The sequence below is a fragment of the Scomber japonicus genome, chromosome 3 (assembly GCF_027409825.1).
Source record: "Scomber japonicus isolate fScoJap1 chromosome 3, fScoJap1.pri, whole genome shotgun sequence".
NCBI classification, from domain to species: Eukaryota; Metazoa; Chordata; class Actinopteri; order Scombriformes; family Scombridae; genus Scomber; species Scomber japonicus.
Genome location: NC_070580.1, coordinates 15,370,095 through 15,387,084, shown reverse-complemented (window position 1 = coordinate 15,387,084; position 16,990 = coordinate 15,370,095). Strand labels below are relative to the sequence as shown.

Below are 16,990 nucleotides of genomic sequence, written 5' to 3'. Positions count from 1 at the left end.
TAATACAGTACTTATTCTATGAATTCGTTGATGGTTCCCAGAAACACGAAAAAACAAGAACAGTGTGAGCCTGTTTCCCATAATAAGAAAACATTTTAACATGAAATATCTTTGTTTTCATTATTTTAGCACTTCAAGATAATAGAACCCCGAAACTGACCAAATGTAGTCAATTTATCAGGCTGGTCATGAATATTACTCACTACACAAAATAATAATATAGGCATCTACTTAGATGGGAAATGTGAAAACGACTATGGTAAATGTTAGTAATAGGGAAAATAATAAACAAATAAATGATTAAATGTGTGTTAAGGTCAAAGTATAAGGAAAACTAAGGAGCTACACAAATTAATAGAGCTAGAGCCTGATAAGAATCAAACTAGTTTTATTTTAATTTTATCAATGGATAACTTGATTTTTAACCAACTCATTGGAGGTTAAAGGAAAAATATAAATGTTTATATTTATTTAAATACTTCATTTCAATTACTTGGAATTAGAAAAAGGTTTATTGTCGAGTAGGTTTGCTTATACAAGGTATTTGCCCTGGTGTTGTGGTGTATAACAGTCAAAATACACAACACTATGTAATCCTGAATATTATTTTAAAAAAGAACAATTAACAATGAAATATATATAAAATATATTCTAACAAAATTGTTCACAAAAGAACACATTTACTATTGTATTAAAGCCTACTGAGGTAAATTTGTGATATATTTGACTTAAATATATTTGACTTGAGCACCACTTTTTAATAATACACCCTTTTTAAATGCTTAATTAATGGTTAATAAACTATTTAGTAATGCTTTACAGAGCCGTTAAGATTACCTTAATTAAACCACATTTTGGGTTGCCAGATTGTGAAAATTCCCACTAGTATAGCCTTAATGCTATTTATAAATATTGTAGTATATAAATATGTTCACATCTCACACTTTCTAATAAGCTAAGTTTAAGTAATTAGTAAAGGGTTTTAGTTCCCCAAGGTAAGCATCAACAAGTTGCTGATCAATTGATTTTGGTCTAGATAGTCAGCAGGCCCCTTAGTGGCAATGTAAGTGCTGTTCTTAGTAAGGGCTTATGAATGAATTGTAAATTATTTAACCATTAATACTTAAAACTTTAACGCCCTTTAATTTTTACCTTATGTCCAACTTCTCTTTTACATCTTTAAAATGCCAAAAAAAAAAACCTTGGTCATTGCTTTTTTAATGGCATTCTTTGGAAAAACAAGCTATTAGAACAGCAATTAAAGACAAGTCAACTGATTTTGAATAACTTGATCACATAATATCTCAGCTCACTGAATCATTACATTCTCTTACAGTAGATGTTAGCTGATCACTCACTGCAACCAGTTTGTAATCTTTGATAGAGCGCAGGAAATGTGGATTCTCAAATTCTGCAGCAACTTCAGAGTAAAAGCTTTAATAAGGTAAACTGTGGTCATACCACACCATCTGCTTTTTCTAGATAATGAAAGCTAAGAAGTGACAGGAAATTACAAGAAAGAGAGATTTAGGTAATGGTGTGAAACAGTGATGATGTGGTCAATGTCTTCAACCCCTAGACAACTGGAACACTCTGTAATAGTTATTTACTTAATATATCTGGTTGAACAAATATGATTAAGATGAATATAATGATTCTTTCTGCTAAAAGATCTAACAAGTCTTCCTCTTATGAAGACAGACTTTCAGACATCACTGTTAAAACAAGAAATCCTGTAATGTTAATTTTTACCATATGATGTCACTCTGACATGACGGGAAAACACAAGAAATCAGGGAATACACAAAAACTGCTGAATCAGATCTCTTATTGAATACAACAGTTTAATTGTGGTACTGATCCGTAACAAAAAATACCCCACCCCCCTACTTTTCTCTGCCGCTCAGTTGTAAGCGCTGGTCAGACTCCAGTACAGAGCTGTACATATACTGAGAGACAAGAAGTAAATAAGCACTGTACAAAGAGAAAACCTCTTCTGCAATCCCAAAAATCTGAATGCAGCAAGAAGGAGAATGTGTTGATGGAAAGTTGTGGTTGTGCCGTGACATTCAGCCCAGGTTTACTTCCTTTCCTCTCTTGCCCAGAGCTCAAACCGAGACCTCCAAGTCTTTTCCGATCTAGATATCCTTGATAACATCCTCCAGCTCCTCTTTGGAGTACATGTGGAAGGTCTTCCCGGGCTCTACTGTTGCCAGCTACAGAAAAGACACAGAATAAAGAAGACTTCATGAATTTAAAGTCTGGGAGGCGTGCAAATTTAACATATTTCATTTCAACAAGTTGAAAGTTCAGTAAATGATAAGAAATGAGAAATGCACCTCAATGTTGGTGGCGTTGAGCTTCTCCTCCATCACCTGCTTCAGAATGGTGAGGGATGACTTGATGGCATCTTTTAATGTCATGGACTGCAAATTACATCGTGAGAGAGGGGTAAACAGAAAAGATGCAGCTTGGTGATTTTCAAAATCTGAAAGAATACTACAAATTCTGAGCTCATTAAATCTTTGAAAAACAATCATTTACTGACTGAAATGCAAGCTAGCAGCTTATATAAACATCATACTATCTGATTAGCTTATTCTCCTGCTGAATATGAAGATGCAGTGCTGAACTGGGTACCTTGTGGTAGACCTCTTGCAGAGAGCTCTGTGCGCCCTCGGACGCTGAGCCAATGGCGCGAGCATCACACTGCACAAAGGTTCCTGATGGGTCCATGTGGTACCTGAATTCACCAAAAAACAAGAGGGGAGTCTCTGTGTAAATAAAAAGGTATGCATGCTGCAGTTTAAAATATAAAGTTTGTAATGTGCACAAATGATTACGTACAGCTGAGGTCCTTTTTCATCAACTCCACCAAACAGAAGTGCAACACCGAATGGTCGACTCTATATAGATGACAGTACAGAGGAACAGAGCAGTGACAGAAGAAAACAGGTTATGATAGTTTATTTGAACACTACCTATGCCTTTGAAAAAAGAAAAAAAACCTTCAACATGGGGTCAACAGGATGAGTATTTCAGAATGGAAATCAGCAGGGTGACTGACCATGGCACCAGGGTCTGCATCCTCCTCTCCAAACTGGAGTGCGAGGTTGGACACAGCCTGAGTCACACTCTCCACTGTCATGGTCTCATTGTAAGTGAACCAGTGGTTCTGAAGAGGAACAGACATAAGTTAGCTGCAGATAAACCACAAGGTCAGCAAACGACTTGTATTACAGTGTGCTCTCAGAATACAAACCTGTGTTTCCACTCTGGCTTTGTCAATTAGAGTCTTGGCATCAGCTATCAAGCCACTCATTGCACAACCTTTGAAGTGAAGAGAAACAAAGTAAAGAAACCATACAGTGGTCAACACCAGTTAATGTAGATGTAATCATTAGCCTGGTCAAACCTGCAATCACTTACAAGGAATTTCACCAAATAACATCAAAGCTCAAATTAATTGCATGCATTTGATACAAGAAGGCTCAACTATTGTAATGAACTACCCTCAGGTCTTTCTAAAATCTGTTTACAACAACTATAACTCAGAATTGTGCTCAGGGTTTCAGCTTGAGCAAATGAGACATTACTAAAATAGATTTTAAAGATACCCTACTCCATGGCACCATAGCATTCTACTCCTGTTAGCATAACACCAAAATAAACAGAGGGACATTGTTGGCAGAAATCAAGGAGGTTCACTTTAGGATCCCATGATCATCTAGATATGACAACAGCTAAAACGTCACAAGTTGCAACTCAATACTCACTCACTTTTATTCTGGGAAATATTCATTCCATTGTTAGTATTATTTTACTAATGTGTGAAAACTTTGATGCTCTAATCTTTTTAAATATCCCTGTGTGTGTTTCTTTATTTTGGCATTTTACTTTTGATCTGCTCATTTTCACAACATAATGTGTTGCATTTCAATGTACAATACATTCAAATCAAATGCATTTGAATTCAGTTTTTCATTTACATTTCATTACATGACTGATTAATTGCCTGATTTACAACTACAGAAGCCAGATAATGACTTTTACAAGTTAACAAATAACATCCACTAAAGCAGTCAAATTACCAATGTGACTGTCGATCTCCACAATCTTCTCGATGCTGTTGGGCTCCATCAGGGGAGAAGTGATCCTCTTCTCCACAGCCAGACACACCCCCTCTGATGTCTGGATACCAATGGCTGTGGAGCCCAACTGTAAGAGCACAGCCAGAGAAAACATATGAGCTTCAAAGTGGACATTCGTATATGACATATTGTATATGACTACTACAGGATAAGGACTACTATGTTAATCAGCTGAAGTAATACTCACTTTGATAGCCTCAATGGCATATTCAACCTGAAACAATCTTCCTTCAGGAGAGAATGTGTTCACACCTCTGTAAGACAGGTGTGGATCAATTAATTATTGATTCAGTGTTGGTGGAAAATGAATAGCGTGGCATTATATTGTGTTGACGACGTTGTGTTTTAGAGTGCACAACTGAACAAAACACGCATTTTGTGTGCCATGTTTTACTGTCTACCTTGGCCAGAGCAGTGTTGAAGAACACATTTAATCTCAATTGCTGGTTAAATAAAGGTTCAATTTTACTAAACGGACAAAATTGAAAGTGAAAGCAAAATAACTCTAGTTAGCTGCTAGCTAACTACCTGCAACGCATAGCAAAAAAGTTACGAGGACTGGAATAAAAACTACTTCTAGACTTCATTAACTGTAAAAATTAAACACTAGCTGCACAAACAACTAAAACTACAGATTAACATCACCGTGCAGTCGTGTGTTGGTGTGCTCTGGGATCAATAAATGACAAAGCAGTTTGTGTTTCTGCCACCTACCTGTCATACTCCGATCGTGTCAAGAACATCTTTAAACGTTTAACTCAGGACCTGCAAAACACAAGATGGATTTATGTGAGGTTTCTGAGCAGTACAGAATTTTTTAAAGTGGCTTCAAAAAGTAGGGGCGAGTCTTTGCTTGTAAATTCCCCGGCTGGTTAGCGAGCTAAAGTTAGCTGCGGTACCGAGCAGCATGTTAGCTAACGGAAGGAGCCGAGCGATAAAACAGCGACAAAAAACGATTTTTACGAGTCTGATATCGATACTCCAGCGTTACAATTACCATTCAAACGGTATAAATAAACGATTGTGTGATATTCGTCTAAAACATTGTCCTAGTAAGACTCGTTTACCTCCAACCACAAACCCTTGAATGAGTTCGCTTGTTTCAGGGGAAGCGTCTGGTGTGTTACATCCAAAGGTTCCGGTGGTCTAAAGCGTCCGAATGAAACGTTCCGCCTGTATAGATAATCATAGACCTATGTCTATGGTGATAATCCTGAGTGGCCTCAGAGTCTCTGAGTCAGAGATTACATTTTTAAACATATATATATATATATATATATATATATATATAATAAAAATAAAAAAAGATTGATAGTGCAATAAAATGTAATATTTAGATTTTTATGTTCCCAGTTCATATCTTTGTGATATGAGAACATAATAGGTATGAGAACATACATACCTATTCAAAATATAATAAAATAAAACATATTTGAAGCTCTTAATGAAAGACTTAGACGGCCAACAGTTTTGCAAAGAATCACAAACAGAACTGAGTTTTATTTATGTTTCTTAACAGTACCAATAGTACTTTATAAAATCCGGCTACATCACGTGTATCTACATTCACATAAAACAGTTATTTGTATTTTTTGTATTATTACACTTGCACATATAGGCTATTGTTTATACTGTAAACATTTGCACGTTCCCAGTTAATATCTTCCACATTATTTTTAATCTGAACAGCTCTCTTCACATGTCCTATCTTTTGATTATCATGCAATTTATTTGGCAATAAATCCGTTTCTGATACTTCAGTAACTATATCTATGTAGATTGAATGAGAACAATTTTAATTAGTTTTTTCACTATCATGCAGTCCCATATGGTCTAGCGGTTAGGATTCCTGGTTTTCACCCAGGCGGCCCGGGTTCGACTCCCGGTATGGGAACGAGCTTTTGACGTTATACAAATATATATGTTCAACACATAAGTCTGTCTTCCTTCTATATACTTATAGATACAGCCAAAGAGATGCTCACCCGTATATCCACTGATAAAACATAAGTCTCAGCAATATACAGTGACTTTACATCTATCAGGAAATCTTCCACCGAGTGGCGTGATTGAGCTGAATAAGGAGAGATCTCTGCTCAGAGAGGAAGCCTGATGAGTCTGGTCTCCTTTGCTGAATGAAAAGGTCAATATTGCCAATGCATTGTGCTTTACTTTAACAAGGCCTATGTGTGGAGAGATGACATGAGTTGAGGATTCATTAATCAAATTATATATCTGCTATTGCTGGAGATCAAATTATTACAGGAATTCCCCTGACCCAAAGTTTCAGTTTTTTTTGTTTGCAAGTACCTTCTGCACTGGCCCATCTTCATTAAATGATACGGAGAGCTGAACCAATGATGCAGTGGTTAAAGAAGTATTAAAGTCAGTCAAACTCATTGCAGCAGAATGTCTTTTATCATTGTTATAAAATGTCATATATATATATATATTTGTTACATGTTCACATTTTATTCCATTTGTGAAAGTTTTTTTTTGTAAATAAATGTAAATTAGTCTCCATTGTGCCTTGCCTAAATTATATGGATAGGATTATTGTTATGGAGCCTATTATTGTCTATCAGCAGCATTTTAATATACTATACCTTCTTACTTAATATAGCTATTGTTGTGTAATTTAACGAATGCACAGGCGATCATACAGATTTTGAATGAAACATTTGACCTGAAAATAGGTGTCATATTTAAAGGAACAGAGTGCAATATTTGTCTTATGAAAAGAATATATTTTTTAAAACCCTCATGCCTAGACTTTCACCAATTTCATTTCAACAACGTTGTTGAGTTAATAAAAAAGAAAAGAAAATGTGTTTGATGGATTAAACAAATCCCTACAATGTGACAATTTAATTGATTAAAAAAGAAAAGCAAGAAATATGACAATATTTTCTATCCTCTATGCTCCCAGATCTCCGGTTGATGGGAAACAAGTGAAGTTATGGGTTTTGAGCCTGGAGAGAGGAGGAGTCGGGTTTCATTTCCCGGGTGGGATCTCTTCTGTTTTGGTTCTGTGTTGAAGTCCTAACGTGGCGCTGCGTCTGCATCTCCCCAAACTAAAATCTGACAAAACCGACTCCTGTTGCTGCTGCGGGGAGTAAACAAGCCTGATTTTCTCTCTCACAGGGCCGTCAGCCAGGTGCACATCTCTGACAGCTTTTTGGTGTCATTAAAGCTGTCAACATGAAGCATTCGAGGGAGGACATCATTTTTCAAGCTTTCCTCTTGATCCACAGTAAGTAGGCTGGATTTTGGCTGGTACTGGATTGTTTTTTCATTTGTTGCAAGTTTGAGTGTGCGACAAGTAGGTCATATTTACATCTAAGTGGCATTAGAAGCTTGGCATAAAAAAGTAGAAATTATGCTCCTGCAAACAACTAAAAATAAACTGCTAAGATGTTTCACGACATTGTTTAATGTTTAAAATCATTCTTAATTAATTATACTAACTATACGTAACTATACCACGTTACTAAGAATTGTTGTAATTTTTTGTCTTTTTCAATTGATTAGCCTAAGATCAACATTTAAGAAAAATATAAAAATGATTTCAAATGTTTGAAAATGTGTCTGATTTGAATAGCTCATGTCATATCATATCTTATCATTATATATCCCTGGAGGCTTACCCTAACCTTAATCACTGACCCAAAAAATGGCTTTTTCCCAATTGGGGACATGCCTTTTGTTCCCAACTGGTAGCCGATGACAGACCACACACTGATATTCTTGTTAGGACATTGCATTTACTTAATTGTGGAGAGGCTAACCCAAATCCTGATCTAACCTCAATTCACACCCTACCCTAAATCTTAATCAGGACCTCAGAAATTACTTTTTCATCATTAGGACCAGTCTTTGGTCCCCATGAGGACAACTGGTCCAGACAAAGTCAATATTTATACCAGAAAGGGTAACAAAAACGTGTCCACGCACACACACCCACACACACACCTACACACCTTCACACACACACACACACACACACACACACACACACACATTCCTGTCTGATGAGTTTCAAGGAGTCAGTGTCCAACACATCAGGACAGTGTCCAGTCATTCACTCAACCACAGATTATGAATATTATTCAGAGAGCAGACAGAGAGCAGACATTCCTCTGATGTTTATAATTAAGCCTTTTGAGTTTCTTAGTATAGCTACAGTAAAATGTCTTGATACCTTGAGATACAAAATTATAACTTTTTATAATTTATTAACCTGCCTGACATCACATGTAGTTTACCTTGAACTTACAAAGGCTTCCCTTTAACAGCATGTATATCTTCGAAAAAAAATGAGCACAGCATGCAGTGACTGTGCCTGTTTAAGTGATTATCCCATTGACCTCTGCCACCGTTTCTATTTCAGTCCCTGTGGCCTGCTTCTTCACTGCAGGTATGTTACTTTTGTGTGTGTGTGTGTGTGTGTGTGTGTGTGTGTGTGTGTGTGTGTGTGTGTGTGTGTGTGTGTGTGTGTGTGTGATTAATTTCTATGTTTTTCCTCTTCAGAATTGTATAACTACATATTGGTCCTATGTGTAAACTCTCCTCTCTCTCCATCCATCAGTGTCAGGCCAGTCTGACAGCAGCAGCAGTGTGGTGGTGGCAGGGTATAATGTGAGCGCCCCTGCTGGATCCAGGGTGGTGCTCCAATGTGTAAGCGGCCGCATGGTGTGGACCAGGGATGGGGTGAGGGACAGACAGAGGGTGCTCCACTGGGATCTGTACCGGGAACATCCAGACTATGCCATGGAGAGGGTGGTGGACATGTTCTCTGCGGGTGACCAGAGGATCTACAATTCCTACAACCGTGGCAGAGTCGGCCTCAGCACGAATGCCTTCAAGGATGGAAACTTCTCCCTGGTCATCAAAGGTCACCCTCACTGCTTTTCTCTGAATTAGTTGCTTAGTGTGTCTGACATTTATTTTGTTTGTCTGCTCTGATTTCATGTGATTTTCATCTTAATGGTCTGGATAATCTGTTCAAGGGCTTGTGGGTAAACTTGAAAGTTGACTCAACATTTTTAACCAAATATAGAGCTTCACCAACACCAGAGTGAACCAACAATGATAATTTATAAAACAGTCTCTACTGCCCTACTGCATTAATGTGCCTGTAATGTAACTGTATCCACATTCCCTCACAGGAAATCAATCTAAAAAACGTTTGCAGTCATGTGACATATGATACATTGATGATCTAAACCGTACAAGTTGAAATGGTTTTTAAGTTTATAGACATCAATGATTTTCCCCAATATAATTATGTTTCCATTTTTCCATCTGTTTATGTGATGATAGATGTGACCATGAATGACAGAGGTCTGTACTCTTGTAACCTCCACCATCTCTACTGCCACCTGTACGAGACAGTCAGAGTACAACTTAACGTTACAAAATCACGTATGTATCACACTGTACCATCTATCAAAATGTGAGCTGAAGCACATAGCAGTTGTGGCTTATCGTTTTGCTCTTTTACTATAAAGGTCGTAAAGAGCAGCGCTTTTGGGATGGACAAAAGGCGGTGTTCGTGGTGCTGCTGGGAAGCACTGTGGTGCTGCCATGCATCAACAGACGAAATGTATGGACAGACTGGAGTAATGAGGAGGAGGATCAGCAGGTGTGTGTGTAATTCATATGAGTTTATCTGTTTACTTTTCATTTAGAGGGATTGCATGATGTTGACTGAAAAATGTATCTATTTCCCTGCCTTGGTGGCATCCAGGTGGTCCACTGGGACCGCCAGTCCCCAGGAATCCGCCATGACCGCGCTGACCGGTTGGTGGACCTGTATGCCTCAGGGGAGCAGCGCAGCTACGGACCACTCTTTCTCCAGAGGAAGATGAACATCAGCAATCAAGCCTTTGCAGAGGGAGACTTCTCACTCAGCATATCTGATCTGCAGGTGTGTATGTCTGTGGGTGTGCAAGAGGAGAATAACCGAACAGACGAACAGAATAGAAAAGAACAATGTATTTTCCATGTTCTCTGAATGCAAGAATTTACAGTGTTTGTGTAGCGTGTATACACACAGTGACTGTAAAATACATTGGATTGTCATTTGTAATGTAGCTCTAAGCTTTAAGTCAAACTTAACGGCTCTGTTGGGGGAATGAGATTGGCAGCTGCATTAAGTTCAGCAATCCACATAAATAAAAAAATAAATTAAAATAGCAGAACCACAACAAAACAATACATGATCTGGCCCTTTGTACTATTTATGATAATATGAAGCAGACCAAAATTGATACTCACATATGGGGGGAGTCTCATGGGTCCCAGTATTTTTGATAGCACTCATAAATCACAACATTTAGACTAAATACATACAGGCTCAGGGGAGCACTGTTTCATTGACCACATTGTAGAGCAAGGCCAGCTTTCCGGCTGCAGACAACACTGAGCTGACTGTCAGACCAATGTTGTTCTTTTTTAAAAGTTTGAACATGTTTTAATGTTTTAAAAGTAGCTAATTTTTAAATAGTTTAGCAGATTTTCGACAATTTAAAAAAGTATACTATAAAATTACATATACAGTACCATCTCATTATATTATAGTTGCAAAATTTGGAAATGTGTATGTTTCTCAACTGATCACCACACATTTGATTTACTACATAAATTAAAAGACACTGGCACTATTTGTAAAAGTTACATGAATGTGAGCATGTAATATATATACACCAAAGATCAGACTCTCATCAATCAGGATGGTCAGCGTGACTGTGTTTATCGAAAGGGTCTAACTAGTGACATGAATCATATTTAGGCAGCTCACCAAGTATTCCTCATGTTGTGTGGCCTTAAATCTGTTTACGCAGTCATGTTGCGGGGGCTCGCCTCCTTCATGAGGACAAAAAAAACAAGTCCCTTTAATGTAAATCATTAGTTTTAGGATGACAATTTGGTTTAAGGTCAAGGTAAATTTAGGGTTAGATTGAGGTTAGGATTAGGCAAGTAGTAGTTGTGGTTAGTTTGGTTTGAGTCTTCCTCTGCAGTGATTGAAACTCAACTCTGAGTGTGTGTTTGCATCTGTGTGTGTGTGTGTGTGTGTGTGTGTGTGTGTGTGTGTGTGTGTGTGTGTGTGTGTGTGTGTGTGTGTTTGTTTGTTTACAGTCCACAGATCAGGGCTTGTATTCCTGCCACCTCCATCATCATTACTGTGGTCTACATGAGAGAAGAGAGTTCCAGGTCACGGTAGAGCCACCAGTGATTCAGACCACCCTGCCAGCTAAAGCACTGCCCAGTGAAGACAAAGGTACACACACAGACACACACACACACACACACACACACACACACACACATACATAATAACACACACATATACACATACAAACACATTATTCTCTCTGGTAAAGTTACAAATCAGTGTGAGTGCCTTAGCAGAGAAGATGTTTTATGACTTAGTGGATTTGAATTATCATGTGCACAATTAAGAAAGAGAAACAAACACACATCTGCTCTTCCGTTCACGTCTCCCCTCTGTACTGTACCTCCATCGTTTTGTCCTCATTAATCCTCACCGGGTCTTTTCGCTGCCTCGGTCTCTCCAAAGAGCAGAGCAGCAGCAGTAGAAGAGATGGGAGGATTGGGGGAAAGAAAGAAACCCCTTCCTTCTGAACTTTCCTGTTTGTTTCATGAGATTTTTCTTGCACCGTCAGCTCGTCTGATGCCAAACCACAGATGTGAAACCACTGACACACACACACACACACACACACACACACACACACACACACACACATACACACAGTACCCTGCCCTGTAAATCTCACGCTCATTGCCTTTCACCTTCCTCTAAACCAACATCTTCACTATTTCATCATTATAACCCCATTCAATACACATTTGTTTTTGGTCTGTTTTCTTGGTGTGTGTTTAGGGAGGATCCGGTTCTTTCTCAATAGTTTATTTCTCAGCATTTTGACTTGCCTTAAAAGCTCTGTCTCTGAGTGCATATTAGAAAGAGAAGAAAAGAGAAAAAAGAAGGGGAAGGGAGGTACAGACAAGCAAGGAGCAGATTGGCAGGTTGGCATGCCAGCTGCCTACCTCAGATTCTTTAAGGATGAGAACGTTTTTCTGGTGCATGTGTCTCGTTTCCAGTCGTGAAGTTAAGTCGATAATAGCAGATGTATCAATGTGTTAAAATCATTGAGAGAGGTTTAGAGGGATGAGAAATGCCTGTGGCTGGGTCCATTTGTGTGTGCTTATGTGTGAGTGCCAAAACCGACCTCACTTCAGTGGAATCTCTCAAATACAGTGTTTGGCCCCGAGTCCAGCTCTGCCCTCGCAATTAATCCTTCCTGAGCAGTAATATTACAGTAGGATTGCACCATGGGAATTGTATTGGTTAGAAACAGGATGCATAACTGATCATCTTCTCAAACACAGTGTGGGGGATGTTAATATGGTTTCTTCCCCCTGTGCTTTCAGTAGTAGCCTGTTGCAATGTTATATCTTCTTATCTGCTCTTGTTTCACCCTCTCTGACTGTCTGCTGCCTGTTGACTTTGGCTCTCTCCTGACATTCTGGAGGAGTTACAGGACTTTTTTTTTCATCCTTCCTTCACCCCCACCTTTGTCTTGCATCTGTCCCGCACTCTGTTTTTCCTCCTTTGAGGATCCCATATGCTCAGGTTTGTTTATTTTCATCACGTTCCTTTCGCTCGTTTCGCTCACTTTCTTTTTGCTTTTCCATTACAACGTGAGAGATAAACGCCTTTTTGGTAAGTTTATGGAGAAGAATAGGGCTGGCAACACAGAGGGAGAGACAGACTGTGAGATAGACATAAAGAGACAAACAGAGATGATGAAGTTTTTGGGATAGAGAGAGAAAGAAGGATGGGGGCGAGCCTGTTGATGAAACAGGGAATAAGAGATGTAGGTCAATCCTCCCTCCCTATTCTCCCTCCCTCCCTCCCTCCCTCCCTCCCATCAGAAATATTTCTCAGTGCAGTTTGGGTAGGGAGAGGAAGGGGCAGCCAGTCTAAACACATATGTTCCCATCAGGGCACCAGTCAGGAGAAAATGGCTTCAAACTAAATAAAAGTTTCGACAGAAATGTAATGGTGAAGGAAATGTTTTGATGAACGCAGCAAACAAGCAGCTGTGTATGTGCTGAGGGGTTTTTTTATGTTTGTTGGGGCTTTTTTAGTGTCATTCAGTGAAGCAGGCCTCCGGAGAAACATCTCGCCCTCCCTCTTCCTCTCCCTCAGCTCTGCTCCCCTGTTCCACCCCGACTCTGTCCTCCCTTCACTCCTTCCTTTCTTGGCTTCTCTGTGTTTTGCTGCCAGGAAAAGTAAATCATAGCATGACTATCTGGATCTCATTTTGGCTCAAATATGTTGAGTCTGAGGTCCACAGCTGCTTTCTTGCCTTGCACTTTTTTTTTAATGAAGCAAAATGAAACCAGGCCGTCACCTCCTCCTCTACCACTTCTTAACACTCAGTAGAACCACACATCTCCCATAATGCTGACAGGCTAATTGTTTTCCCTGGAAATGTGCTTAGCATTTTTTAACAGCCAGAAAATGTCATCACATGTAAAAAAGTTATATAAAACAATTTGCAAGGTGCAAGAGCTTACATGGCATCGCACACATACAGTACTTAACACACATATGCAGCTACATGCACACACTGAAGTGTCAAGTCAAGAAGCTTGGAGGGAAATCTTTGCCAGTGAGAGCACATGTTAGTCTTCTAGCGTTACATGTAGTCTGCCACCACAAACACATATTAAACAAAAACCACTGAATGCTCTGAACAGACCAAATGAATTTAGGCGTAACTCAAAGTAGCCCTGCACTCAAAAATGTGTTTTTCTAATTGTTACCTCACATGGAAGTTTGAGCTTCACTTTGCAGAGTTTGACACTAGAAGACTGTTTTCACATTAAATTGCAGTAAGTGGAAAGTTTTTCTGAGCTCACAGAAAATCTGACTTTTTAGTTGTGTGACATCACAACTAGTCTGGAGTCAATCGTAGTCTAGTGTTCAATTTACACAAACGTGATGTGGAAACTAGAAGCCTCCGGTGCACAAACACTGAGAATATACTTTACAGGGAAGTAGGAAATGTCTTGTGTCCAGAAATGACAAATATTTGCACATTATTTGAATGAACTGTTTATGACAGAGAAGGAGTCATTTTAAGGTTGTTAATGAGATAACCAAGTTGTGGAAAAAACAAATCAGACACACATTAGTCTTCTAGTAGAATATTTTATATCCACATAAATAATACATATCTGGAGGAGGGTTTAAAAGTGTGTCCACAACATTGATATATTACAAAAAGAGGTGAAAGTTAGAAATTGACAGTGGGTTTGATTCCCAATCATATTTTTTATATTATATGGTCCTTTCCTCTTATTCATGCACTGAAAGAGAGTATTTAACTTCTTTCAAATATTTACCACACACATTTGTCACTAATCAAATATTACTTATTTATCAAAGAAATAAATCATGTAGAAGAAGTAAAGAAGTATCTAACAACCAATCACACAAATTTATAAAAGTATTTGCATTTTAAAACAAGTGTATTGACTTCAGTACTTATTATATCAGTGTTAAAAGGATGGATACCAAAAAAAAGGTTGATTTCTCTGCCATCCATACAGCTGTGTTTCTAGTGTGGCTTAAAGTGTCTTTATGATTGAATATGAGAATTAAAAGAGTAAGAACCAATCTAAAAATACATTTAAGTGAGACAAAGAATTTCATGAATATAATGGTCCAACAATGCCCCAGATTTAGTGAGCTTTGGATGAAGTTTGGTTATAATGCAGCTTCATCTAAAATAAAAGCTGCTGAGCCACAGAAAGCCTCCAAAAGAGAACAAAGAACTCTAAATTATAAATGAAACTCACACACATGGAAATTTACTTTTTATTTTAAAAAATACAAAGTGAAAACTATCATTACTGTATTACTCATGGGGTGTAATGTAATGTCTGTCAGATGTAAGGTCTGGGCTTGGTTATTACATTTATAAACATTGATGACAAGTAAGTCTGTTTATGAGAAAAAGGATGAAGAATAAAGGAAAGCTAAATGCTGACTGTTATGATCTGTGCTCTACTCAGACACCACTAAGGCTGAGTCACCGCGAATCATCAACGTCATTGTGCCAGACCAAAGACACCACTTTCTCCTGCCTCTGGGCTACGTCCTCACCTCCTTCCTCCTCCTGGCATTCATCATCCTCATCCTCATCCTCATCACACGCAGACGTAGAACAAAAGGTCTGAACTGCATCACGTCAGTCTTATTATAGGTAAATTACACTGAATTTTACATTTCTGAATCTCATCTTCTATTTCTTTTGTTTTTAGAGTTTTATCCACAGTCGTCTATGAGGTGAGTGCTGGAAACCCACAAATACACACATGACTACTTACCTTACCTGTAACACACACATTCACATTGCATTATCTTGGCTGTTATAGGTCCAGCAGAAGTCAAAGCAGCTCAGATGAGTTTGAGATGGATGTTGCAGAGATGAAGGTGTGCACTGAGCCGGAAGAGAGAGGATTCGGTGAGTTAGATTAATAAGTAGACTTTGAATAAATGGTGGCACATGACTCGACTGCATGTATGTCCTGACTGTTTCCTGTGATTTTAGACTACAAGAACAACTTGCTGAAAGAGAAGGTCCACATGAATACTCCCAAAGTCATTGATCTTGATAAAGGTAACAAACATTCATGCTAAGTCATCTATGATGGATTTATTCCCATTTTTCTCTCCCTCACACTCAACTTGTCTTTGCTTCTTGCAGAGATGCAGAAGTTTTCTAAGTGAGAAAATGACAAAGAAAAAGTCAAACTGGAGTCACTGGCTGGTCCAGAGGCTGCCCTCCAAGAAAAAACACCTCTACAAATTGTCCTCTGTCAGGGCAAGAGATACTCTATGGAAAGAGAGAGAGTCCATGCTTGCCAAAATGCTTTGTTTGCAAAATGTAGTAAGAAAAAAAAAAGGCTCATATAGAGACACCACATTTTCAAAATGCCAGTGTTAGAAACAAAGACTGATTTCATGTTTGCCTTTGTATGATGACACCTGGGACCACTGTGCACGGCACCACAGCGCCACCCAGTGAGGAGTCTTAACCAAGCCTGTTCCCTGTTAAATGACGGAGATATGTGTACATGCTGTATGTTGAAGTTGACGCATTTATGATTGAGTGAAGATGAATGATCACTTATCACAGCTTTAGTCATTATTCCTCAAGTTACAAAAAACAACACTTACTGATGTTTTGCTTTTCACTTTGTTTACTCACATATTTCATCTTGGCTTAACTGACTGGACTGAAACACCACTGAAGCACTACAGTCAGTGTGTGCTGCTTCCTGTAGGCTTTGATTAACTGTATGCTAACTGACAGATGAAGCTGTTTATTCTGATGCTCAGACTGCATTTTTGATTTGTGGAATTTCTTTTTTGTTTGGTTATTACATGTATTAAAAGTCCATTTTTGATATAGATTGTTAATAGAAATGTTGTTAATATGAGATACCTGTGCTGACATTGAATGTGTGTATCATACAGTAAATGTAATTCACTGTTTATTACTGTAATAATATTGGATCTCAGTGGTCTCCAAGCTTCGCATATTTTGGAACTGTTGGTCCAATTTGTACTTCACATGTCATTTAATCTATTTCATAGATGTTTTCACAGCTGTCATTTTGACTTACCATTGCAGAAAACACACCAGTGGAGCTAATATTAACAATGGTTTCATTCCAGCAAGTACAGCAATGCAGTTCATAAATCAGAAATATTATTAGCTGCACCTGTGTTT

At 38.4% G+C, this 16,990-nt stretch overlaps 2 protein-coding genes and 1 non-coding gene across 3 annotated transcripts; 2 read left to right on the top strand and 1 right to left on the bottom strand.

The window, feature by feature from the left end:
- Positions 1 to 1,825: 1,825 nt before the first annotated feature.
- psma5 (proteasome 20S subunit alpha 5) lies at positions 1,826 to 5,285 on the bottom strand. Its single transcript, XM_053316701.1, has 10 exons — positions 5,219 to 5,285; positions 4,866 to 4,916; positions 4,339 to 4,405; positions 4,092 to 4,218; positions 3,263 to 3,330; positions 3,068 to 3,175; positions 2,848 to 2,906; positions 2,641 to 2,743; positions 2,340 to 2,426; positions 1,826 to 2,216 (listed from the first exon to the last, which is right to left on the bottom strand). Exons 2-10 carry the CDS (start codon positions 4,892 to 4,894, stop codon positions 2,139 to 2,141), a joined length of 726 nt encoding a protein of 241 aa, XP_053172676.1. The 5' UTR covers positions 4,895 to 4,916; positions 5,219 to 5,285; the 3' UTR covers positions 1,826 to 2,138.
- Positions 5,286 to 5,973: 688 nt separating this feature from the next.
- On the top strand, positions 5,974 to 6,045 carry trnae-uuc (transfer RNA glutamic acid (anticodon UUC)). Its single transcript has one exon. It is a non-coding gene; the product is annotated as a tRNA-Glu (tRNA).
- Positions 6,046 to 7,343: 1,298 nt separating this feature from the next.
- On the top strand, positions 7,344 to 16,064 carry LOC128355799 (matrix remodeling-associated protein 8-like). Its single transcript, XM_053316155.1, has 12 exons — positions 7,344 to 7,404; positions 8,542 to 8,568; positions 8,740 to 9,045; positions 9,474 to 9,575; positions 9,662 to 9,795; positions 9,901 to 10,080; positions 11,292 to 11,433; positions 15,267 to 15,425; positions 15,516 to 15,540; positions 15,630 to 15,718; positions 15,806 to 15,874; positions 15,962 to 16,064. Exons 1-12 carry the CDS (start codon positions 7,353 to 7,355, stop codon positions 15,982 to 15,984), a joined length of 1,308 nt encoding a protein of 435 aa, XP_053172130.1. The 5' UTR covers positions 7,344 to 7,352; the 3' UTR covers positions 15,985 to 16,064.
- The last annotated feature ends 926 nt before the right edge of the window (positions 16,065 to 16,990 follow it).